The 11,163-nt window shown below is 37.1% G+C and overlaps 1 protein-coding gene across 2 annotated transcripts in view; it reads right to left on the bottom strand.

The window, feature by feature from the left end:
- Positions 1–9,146, bottom strand: part of LOC122667652 (vacuolar protein sorting-associated protein 52 A-like) — a 42,272-nt gene extending 33,126 nt beyond the window's left edge. Inside the window, exons 1-6 of one of the 2 annotated variants that reach the window (XM_043864023.1) lie at positions 8,946–9,146; positions 7,742–7,807; positions 7,116–7,207; positions 6,681–6,738; positions 4,632–4,727; positions 820–921 (exon numbers count right to left, since the gene is read on the bottom strand). In XM_043864023.1, coding sequence (XP_043719958.1) covers positions 820–921; positions 4,632–4,727; positions 6,681–6,738; positions 7,116–7,207; positions 7,742–7,768 — 375 coding nt within the window. In that variant the 5' untranslated portion in view covers positions 7,769–7,807; positions 8,946–9,146. The remainder of the gene's footprint in view (positions 1–819; positions 922–4,631; positions 4,728–6,680; positions 6,739–7,115; positions 7,208–7,741; positions 7,808–8,945) is intronic. The other variant, XM_043864022.1, reaches the window with a different exon arrangement.
- Between the last annotated feature and the right edge of the window lie 2,017 nt (positions 9,147–11,163).

An 11,163-nucleotide genomic window follows, 5' to 3' on the forward strand; every position in this document is an offset into this window, starting at 1 on the left:
CAAGGGATGAGGTGATTAATTAGGGCAACATCTAAACAACAGATCACCTCATTAGATCTGCCCTAATTCAGAAGAAGAAACCAAAAAAAAATGAAGAAGATTGAGTGGAAGAAGGGGAGGGAAGATGGGATCGAATGAAAGAAAAAAAACAGAGAAAACTGAGAAGGAGAGAACCAGAAATCGAGAAAGCTGTTCTTAGATCAGATCCTGCTCTGATACCATGTTAACAGCCTTGGGAATTAATGCTCAGATGATCTGATCGATCACCCCAGCCTCTTATTTATAACAAAATCAAATTACAGCAAGATATGAATTCCCCCCAATCCTATTCCTACTAGGAATTCCCACTATAATTAGGAATCCCAAATAGAAATCGTATAGGGGGGAAAAACAGGAATAAAACAATTAAAACATAAACAAAATAAAATAAGTAATAAAAGCCAATTAGGACTAGGTTACCCCTAGTGGGTAAGGTAGCCAATCTCAACAGATTTTATAAATTACAGGAAAAGAAAATACCAAAATGCCATTTATTCCATTACATTGAAAAGGCATTCTTGTTATTTATAAAACCTAATCTCACTTTGAAGGCACTTGCAGTGCTTGCTTCAGCGGAAATTTGTCAAGCTAGATGGGTTTGAGGTCCTCTATCACATGGACCCTCCCATGTACTGCCACATGGCAGGTCATTAAGTCTAAGGAAATTTTAAATGTTACTAGGTAAATAGCGAATTTAGAAGCTCACGTTTAACTATTATTCCAAATGCAAGTCGATGGAAGTAAAAAATGTAAAGAAGATGCAAGCAGGTATGGATATACCTGAAATCCACCAAGAAGGGTTTCCATTTGGGATAAAATACTGTCACAATCACGAATTTGATCATGAAGAGAAACTAAATTGTCACTTTCCTTTATATACTCCTGAATGATAGACGGTACAAGAATATTTGTTAGTGCACAAGAAAAATAAAAGCTTATTAATTCAAAATTCAAGAGGCATTTATATGGGTTAATTGAACAGGTGCTTATTAAATAAATGATGGTAAAGTAGTATCCTATGTAATGCTAAAATTACTGCAAGGTTCATCCCACCAAATTTATGAAAGAAGGCAAAGGGTATGCTTGTTCTTCATCCCATTTCTACCACTAGATTTCCATCACAAGAAAGGGTGAAGAAAAAGAATAATGCATCAACCACCTCCCATTGCCTCAGTGATGAGCACATTTATGTGTGAAATCTTAGGGCATAAAGCATACATTTTATCACATTGGATGAGTTACCGGCTTTCTTGTGCTTTTGTGTCAGTAGGTGATTTCTTGTGAAAATGGAGGAGATGATGCTAAGAAAATGTTTTTAAGTCAGTTTAAAGGAGTTAATGGTTGATGTGTAGCCCATTGAGTCACTTCAGAACGGTTCAAACGGCACATGATTCCGAGTTGAAACGAAGAAGTTACGGATGTTTCGAAGAAGCACTAAAATGGTCTATAGGGGTTTATTTGTAATTATTGATACTGTCTGGGGATAAAGTGAAACGAAAGTTCAGATTGCAGGGGCCTTAACGCAATTATTAGAAGTTATATTTTCTTCCGAAAGATTCCATTTGGAGGGCTCGGACAGTCCAACTTCAACTTGAGATATCTTGGGCTCCCGAACTCCAAATTAGACGAAATTTGGGTCTATTTTGGGTGATTCTTCGCAAGGAACACAATGGTGAGGCCTATATAAGCACCCCATGCTCCACGTTTCCTGAAGGACAGAATGGGTATTTTATTTATTCTTGAAGGAATCCTAGTCATCACCCTTACTCTCTCTCTCCTCCAACTTCTCAAGGGCACTTCGAAATTCTACTTGGGATAGATTTATTTTGAAAGATATTCTCTCACCTATGGAAAGTTGAAAAATCAAAGACGTTTTGATTTTATTGCTTGGAGAAGATATCTACAAAGAAAATGAAGCACTTGTTAGAATTGGAAGTTTACTTTTCTAGAAATAGAAGGTCTATGTAAACAATCTTCTTCTTCTTCTTTCTATTTTTTTCTTTTTCTTAGGATTCAAGGCATTGTAAAGAGGAAGGAGAAGAGAATATTCTCTTTCTTAGGGAATATTTCTCCTACACTTCCCTCTTCTCTCTTCTCTTCTCTTCCCCTATAAATACCCCTTGCCCTTTGGGTTGTAAGAAGTTAGTAGTTTTAGTTCAGTTTTTAGTTAGTTTCTAGTTCAATTTTAATTCATTTTTTAGTGTAATTTTTATTTCATTCACTTAGTGAATTTTCTCTTCTTTTCCTATTTTTGGCTTAAGTTCTTAGTTTTGATTTCAAGTTCTTAGTTTTGATTTCATAAGTCTAGTTTAATGGTTGTAATAGTTTTAGTTTAAAGCTTCCTAGTCTAAGTTCCTATGTTGATGACAAGACATGGAGATTTAGAAGAGGAAGCCATGGTGAGTTTATTCAAGTATTCAAGCACATCAAGGTATCTCATTCTCTAAACCCTTAATCTCATTTTCCCTTTCCTCTATCTCTCTCTATCTTCTTCTTCTTCTCCCTCTATTTCTTTTATTTTTTTATATGGTTGTGGTATGTGGATGCACTTTTATTCCCTTATTTCTTTTTATGTGATTATGAAGTGTGGCTGCGTTTTTATTATTCCTTTCAATTCGCTTTAGTTTGATAGGTTAGATGCTCATGCGTTAGGACGCCAATTTAATCCCTTAATTTTGTTAGATGCTTATGAGTTAGGATGCATTAATTTTCATTAATTTAATTAGTTTAATTTAACATTTTAATTTGGTCCACTTTGCATTACTTTTAAGTTAATTAAATAGAGTGGCGTATATCTCCTCGTGTTCGACCCGTAGCTACGATTGACCCGTACGCTTGCGGTATTATTTTAACTCAAACACTCAGCAAGGAAAACGGAAAGAAATCCCCTAAGGAATACCTTTCCCAATGCCATAACCCTCAGTCGAGGAGCACATTTTTGCTATGCTAAAAATACATGTACTGGCTCTGCTATTCTGCCCCAGCCCAGCTGAGGAAGAGTTAAGAGTAAAACGCAAAATATGCTGATTCGGGCTGGCCGGCCATACTATATTTGAGTCAAAATTTCAAATAATAATAAAAAAAATAAGGCCATTCCATTTCGACAAAAAAACCACACCCGAGTTTCATAGCTTTGGGTCCGCTATCCCAGTCATGATTTTCCTACCCTCACTACTCTACACAACTGTGAGCAGCAAATTCTTGAGTCTTCCAAACCCTAATTTTCATTCTTTCCTTACTAGGGTTAGCAATTGTCATTTCATTTTGAAATCCAATTTTGAGATTGTAGGGTCCTTATGCTGCATTAGTTTGTTTAAGCTATACTTAGTTTGGTAATATATATTTTTGGTTTAGATTGTGGTTTTATTACACTTGGATCTGTTTGGCAAGTTCAGTTTGGAAGCTTTTCCTTGTTTTGTACTGCAGGAGTGCAGGGTTAGGGAAGTATTTAGTTAAGCACTTACCTTTCATTTATCTTTGAGGATGTTACTCAAGTGCCTTCAAGTAGCCTTTTATATTCATTTGCTGCTTCGTTTACAATCTTATTGTAACAATGTTGCTGATCGAAAGTGAGTGCATAAATGGGGAGAGTGATGCAGACCAAATCAATGGATCTGCTTGTGGTGGGATTAAGAGAGAGTAAGAGGAAAAGAAAGAGAAGATAAGGAGTTGTTCCGGGAATGTGAACAGTACCAGTCAAAGCTAAGAGAGGAGAGAAGGGAGAGAGAAATACGAGAGGCAACAGCCTCAATATAAAATCAACTAAATCTCATTCATCAAATAATGTCTAGGGTGTGGCAGCTCTCTTTATTTATAATAATGAAGCAACATTACATAATTAGAAACTCTTCATAACTAAGGAAGAGTTTTCAAAATAGAAAGTAGAAACTTACAAGAAATAGAAACTAGAATCTTATAGATTAAGGTAACTAAATAAGTAATAAAGAAGCGACAAAATAAAACCCACGATCCCAACAAGCAGTTGAAAGATCTCAACAGAATATTCTCCAAACATTCTGGTCAATCTCCTCAAGATACCCTCCATATATGCTGATCAAGCCCCAATCGACCTACTTTTAAGGAGACCAGAAAATCTCTAGCTATAGGTAAGATCCCAATCTAGGAATCCTTGGAACCAATGGGCCCACTACTAATACTAAATTAAAAGATTAAATTCGTGCCCCCCCCCCTGGACCCAATATTTGGGGCTTATAATTGAGCCTATAACCAAAGACTATCAAAACATGCCCTAACATAAAAGACCAAACTACATCCAATGGTGGTGATCATGCTCTTGCATTAGGGAGGAAGAGAGTTCACTTCGTATCAAGTTCTCATTTATTTTTTCGATCTTGACAAAATGTCTACATATAAAGCATTAATTGTATTTGAAATATTTTATGCATCTGAAAAGAACTGATATATAAAACAGATATATAAAACAAATCAAAAAGTGACAAAAACGTTAAAAAACAAATACTTTTGTTGGCAAAAAACATGAGATATGTAGATGAATCTTTGAAATCAGAATTTTTTTCTCGATTCTCCAATTTCCAAAAGAGAATAGACCTACATAATTCATAAGCACCAACCTGAATCGAATTCAGTTCAACTTGGCGTACATTGTTCTCAACACCCTTAGCATAATCCCTTAGTTTTGTGCCTTTAGACAATATATCTGTAACCACCTATAGAACAAAAAATAATAAATCATTTAAGTGATCAACAAACGATGTCCTCAAGGGCACCAACCATCTGTACGAAAGAAGCATTAGAATATTAACATGTAACCTTTAACAATAAGAGTATCAGGATTATTATGAGAACAAAGAACAACTAGATAATAAACATGGCACTGAACCTAAAAGGAAATAAGTTTTTAGTATAGATACATTCACATAATTAAGGATATGTGCGATGGAGTTATAACAAATGTTAGAACAACTAGGAAGAGATGAGGGAGTTCCCAACCATGGTCTACAAGAGGGGTCAGCATTGAGCCCATACCTCTGTGTTAGTGAAGGATAAGTTGGTTCATACATGATTAAGGAAGAACAATGAAGGCTTTAATAAGGAGTGAACAATACAAATTGAAGGTGCAGAGCAAGGCCAAAAATGACCTGGGTTGAAGTGGTGGAGAAAAAACAAAACACCATTTACCTTGTAGCCAATTACAAGATGTGAAGCCAGCACCATACACCTTGTCAATTGCTTAAGGCATAAGAGCACCTCATGCCATTGTCCAAACTGTTTGGAACAGATTGTCAGACCACCAACCACCAGGCCAGAATGGTTCAGCATCCAGCCCATGTTTAAAGAACTCTTGTTGTCAGTGATCATGCTGGACATGGACACAACGTCCAACATCTTTTAGGGCTCACTTCGGACCATCAAGCGATTGAAAAGCATGAACTGGGTGGGAGCCAAGGGTTATATGGTTCACCAGCTCCAGGTTTTTGATAGAATATCATTTGTGGCTTTCTAATGGCCGACATTTCTAAACCAAACCTTACTGGACAGTTGGGAGATCCAATTCGGATCATCTAAAATTATCTTAAAACACTAATCTCTTCACCAGCACGGCTAATTTCAAATAACCTTGAATCCTTTTGAACCTGTTGGCTCATTCTACACCAAACCTACTTTATGCTTTCAAGCCCTGATTGATTACATTCATGATCTCTCAATCTCTGGACCTGCTAATAGCAAACAATCCTTTCAGAACCTAAATGTCTTCAACTAGTCCAAGATTGTATATATGGTGCTGATAAAAGAACCACAAGCAATTGCCAACACTGAATGTAGTACTAGAGATATGGTTCCTTGTTCACCAACTTTAGAATGCCACCCCCTTGATATCCATTCTTCTTTGAAATCATAAAACCATTCCAGATTATTTTCTTTTGCATAACAAATTCCTAGAGGTTTATTTATGCTCAAAATAGCAGTCCCCAATGTTTCAAAGCAAAATTCTAAGTAAAAATCAAGATCAGGATTCAATGATTATGATAAAATACTCTACTCTACTTTGCCAGGTGTGAAATCACTCTTTATATCAAAATTTAATTCCAGAAAAAGTATTCTGTTTTTGTGATATAGACTAATGAAGCATAGTACAACGCACAAAGACTAGGTGGCCCTCCATAATGCCCCTTCAATAAAATATAAGATCAAGCTACACAGTAAACCCAAGGAGAATCCACCTTTAGGTGCATTCCGTTGGAGGTATATTCTTTATGCTACCCTGATCGCACCCCTCTCCATTCTTTACATACTATTTACCTTTATCTTTTTGTTTTTTATTATTTTTTTTATAAGTATTAGTAAACGCAGGATTCAGCATGGTGTTCATCAGGTAAATCCTCACCATTTTTTTAATAAAGGAAGATGAGGCAATCCCTTAATGTGGCCAGATGCAAGCAACATCCACAACAGAGAAGCAAAAAAGAAAGTTCACTGTTCAATAATATCATCAAATATCTCATTTTTACCTCACTATCATCTAGTGGACAATTTTTGCCACATCATTGATTTACGATGAAAAAGCATTACCAAGGTACTAAAAGAAACTAAAACAGCATCAGTTTAGCATGTAAAGGCATTGCAAAGATACAAAAGAAAGCTAACCCAAGAGTACTTACTTCATCATTCTTACATTCTTCCAGCTCTTCCTGTAGTCCATCCAATGATACATCGTCACTACAAGAAGTAAATCCAATGGTTGCCTCAGGCCATAATAATTAGAATGTAAGCAATAGATATAAGCCTTATCCTCGCTGCATGCCACTGGAAAATTATTTATTGTGGACATTTTAACAAGCAAATCACTATGACCCTTAATTATCTTCAGCAAAGTTCATTGAGTCAATTTTGGGTTCCTTTTCTAATGCAATTTGACTTTGGGGTCAGGTTGTTTCTCTCTGAAGTGTCTTAGGGCAGCACAGGTAGTATTCATTGCCATCATGATCTAAAGGAACTTTCCTTCACAAAAGAGGTTATAAAAATTGGGGTTTTTAGAGCAGAGACCACAAGAAAACCACCACAGCTTATTGTAAGTAAAATTTTAGTCTATATACCTGTTTACATCCTCCTCAAAAGCCAAATCCCCAACAAATACTCCCTCAAATCCAGCTTTCTGGATATCATGAGTCTCACCATAGGAGTCACCCTGCAGCCAACATAAAAAACTTCTAGAGTCAAAACATCATAATCTCCATCTTATATGTGTTAATCAGGCATAATGTCGATTCGTTGGCAACAGATAGCATGGGCCCTTGGTGATTATCTCATTTCATTAGAGTGTCCCATTCCCTGGCATCTTCAGTAACATATCATTCCACTGGGTGGCAAATAATCTCACAGATGAGTTAGCCAAACTAGGGGCAAATAAAACACATAATTGGCCCTTACCACCATCGTAAACTCTGTGTAGTAACTCATTTTTCGGATCATATCTTGGACCCAGCGTATTCACTTCTCTCTTGTATCATTGCTGTATCTTCTAACTAAAATTCAAGTTATTTCATACAACTCTGGACCAAGCCAGCAATTAGCCATTTAATTCTGTAAATCCTTAGTATTTCAACAGATTAGAGGGCATGAGGGCAGGAAATTCAGGTCTAGAAGTTCTGCATCCTGTACAAGAACATTATTTTATAAGAACAGAAATTCACGTACAAGAACTTGTAATTTGAGTTCTTACCACTGTCTTTGTCACAGAAGCATCCATCTATCAAGTGTACTTCATCCAACACAAGCTTCTAAATGTTGTGTTGCCAAATCCAAGAAAATTACCAGGAAGAAAGCTTAGGAATGATCACCACAAAGACCGCACAAGTTCCCTGCAAAAAAGTTTGCCATACATAAATATACAACACAGATGCATCATTCAAAGAATAATAATTTAAACATAGCATTACCTATGTTATATACTTATATATGTATATAGGAGACGGTTGGGTAAGCCGCCAGCTCCAGGTAAGCTAGCAACTGTGCCCAATGGGGAGGGCAGGGGTATCAATAAATATATTTATATATATACATTTAATTCTATTAAAATAACTCTCCAACAAGCCCAACAGTGCCAAATTTGAACATAGCATTACCTATGTGACCAAATTGGCCCTTGAAAGATTTCAACTTCTTTTCCTTTTTTACTCTTTCTTTTTTGGTGGGTGGGGTGGGGTGGGGTGGGGTGGGGTGGGGGGGGGGAGGGAGGGTTTATAAGTCTACCTTCATTTATAATCAAATCCACCACCAATTGAGAAAATGTACTCTGGTATGGGGTAAGCATCAGCAGTTTTTCCCCTTTGTTTTCCCCCCCCCCCCCCCCCGCCCTGAATTTCAGTGATAACATTCTAAGAAAAGAAACAGCAGAAACAACATACCCAATTAATGTTACTTTTTAAATACAGACAATAACCATCAATGATACATGTCACCCTCGTTAGATCAGAACTCAGTTTCCCTACTGTAATTCGGACATTGTTCTCCAACCACGTAGCTCTTCCTCAAAACAATGCCACAAATGCCTATTTGCCTAAAAGAAATCAAAGAAAATTGTATAGAAAGCAGAAAAGTTCATATATGTAAAACTAAAAGCACGCTGAAACTCCGATCATCATAGCAAAGGGAGCAAATACGTATCAGCAACTAAACATTTTAAATAGTATTACCTAAAGTAAATCAGTGACAGAAAATGAGCTGAATCACATTTGTATATACATATGATTCTTCAGTAATACTTGAGATAGGATGATTGAATCAACAAATGATTCAATCAATGAATCCTCTGAGATACGACAATCTAGCAACATCTCGACGCATCAGGTAATCATCAACACCATTAATCATAGATTCAATTTGTCGTTGAAAACAAAACTTTGGAGGGAGGAGGGGGGGAACACCTGTCAAAAGAGTCGCTTTGTACGAAATATGAAAATAGGGATTCGCCGGTTAGAAGCAGATCCAACAGCTCTTCCAAATTCCGATGCTGCGTTCGTCAACCACTCGACGCCGGCTCTGGTGAAGAACTGTAATTGCTGGAACCTGGATCTGAATCCAAGTCCACTCAAGAGTCAAGAGTGGGGCTCAAATTCGTGGCGAGTACGAAAAGACACGAATTAGACCAAATCCTTATGGGCGGTTTTTGGACGGGGTGTTTCGGAGAATTGTAAGAAAACTATATCGGTCGGACCATTCTGGTACCGGTTAGAAATCGAAAAACTTTTAGGCCAAATGTTCTATGTGCAGTAGCGCAGGCTGCACTAGACACATAAGAATGGACGAAATGACCATCCTGCCCACCTGAATGGATAACCCATGTGTCTGGGTGCAGCCTGCGCTGCTGCAATTACAACTTCTGCCCAAAGTTTTATTACTGGTTTTAAAGACATGTATCTAAAATTAAAACCGTATTAGATCGAAAACGGTATTAGACCAATGATAACCTGATAAGAGGAAATCGATAAAACTTCGAACCAAACTAGAACAAGACCGAAACTGAAACCTAGATGAATAGAATCACTTCATATATTAGCACGCGCAAGTTCTTCAACTTCTTTGAATCCTTTTTTGTGATATGAAAGAAAAGAGGTACCCTTCCGGCCATCCCTTGATGAGAAGTCTTTAGGAGACCTGTTACCGTGCTACTCTTTACTGGCTAGAGATCTAATTTCATGGGTGACAGCCAAGGGAAATCCTTTCATCAATGGATATGCACAAAGAGGTTCGTTTTTTTTTCCAAGAAAAAGTGTGGAGGATGATTGAACGGAGAAAGAAAGAAACATGTGCAATAGGCTTTTGGAAGGTATTAGGACGACTCTGAGTAATTGACTAGATTTTCAGGGAGCTCCTCGCCGTCTTGGCAAGGTTCGGCAATCATACTCGTAGCTTGGCAACCACCGTAGGAGGTGTGATGTACATGCACCCCTTTCAAGAGGGTGCAAAACTTCTCAGTTTGGGTCTCATATTTATCATATATACCATGTTCGTATTGTGACACGATGTTCTACATGAATATACGTTGGAAAGACAGCATACCAAAGTCGTGCAATTAGGACCTCGATATGGTTCTACTTCGTTCACTGTATTGGAGGTTATGTTCCTTTTTGCTCTTTTTCGGGCTTCTTCTCATTCTTCTTTGGCATCTACAGCAGATATCGGAGGTATTTGGCCCCCAATAGAGATTTGGGTTTTAGATCCTTGAGATATCCCTTTTCTCAATACCCCTATTTGCCCCCCCCCTTTCATCCAGAGTTGTCGTAATACCTACCAAAAGAATCATGAAAAACATTTTTTTGATTGGTGACCAACTTAAAATTGCTTCAGATGATTCTTCCCCACCAACCATTTTCATTTCCTCATAACTGGCTCTCAAAATTTCGTTGATACCATATTCGAATTTCCTAGTTATAACTATCTCATAAGTATCACTAAAGAATCTGGTTGAGCTTCATGCTTGCTCCTTAATGGTGTTTTTTGTTACCAGCTTACATGGATTGTGATTTTTCAGGTTCAGCCCAAGAAGCCAAGGCAAGAGCTATCCATGGTTTTAAAATTGAGATCGTATTAGTCGGATTGGAATCAGCCAAAGCCGACCCCAATTGGTTAATCCTATTCCAGAATCTAGGGTTAGGGCAACTTTGGGCCAATTCTGACTGAATCCTCACTGATCAACCTGGCCCAATCCAGATGTACTTGGCATCCTATCCAATGATATATCCCTTTGTAGTTTAATGTAAAGTTATAGTACAAAAGGGCCAAATAAAAATGTGAAATAAGGCTCCATATGTTCAGTTAGTAGAACTTACAAATGTTGTTTTGTTTTTTTTATGAGAAAAAGAAAATTATATTACTAGAAAGATAATAGAGTCTGTACAATATTGTGTTGAAGAACCACTTGTTCTTTATGAACTTACAAATGTTGTTCTTATTCACTTTGAAAGTTTTCTATAAGTGGGCCAAGAAGCCCAACCTACGCCTCCATTTTTATATTAATTCTTTCAAGGAGAGAAAAAATGGATTGAGACGTAGGCTACTCCGCTTGCTCAGAGAATCCTATCCCAAAAACTATTTACAGTTTGTAATTTTAATGTTTTAACTTTTAACAGAATTATATTTTTG

Source organism: Telopea speciosissima, chromosome 7 (genome assembly GCF_018873765.1).
Source record: "Telopea speciosissima isolate NSW1024214 ecotype Mountain lineage chromosome 7, Tspe_v1, whole genome shotgun sequence".
NCBI lineage: Eukaryota > Viridiplantae > Streptophyta > Magnoliopsida > Proteales > Proteaceae > Telopea > Telopea speciosissima.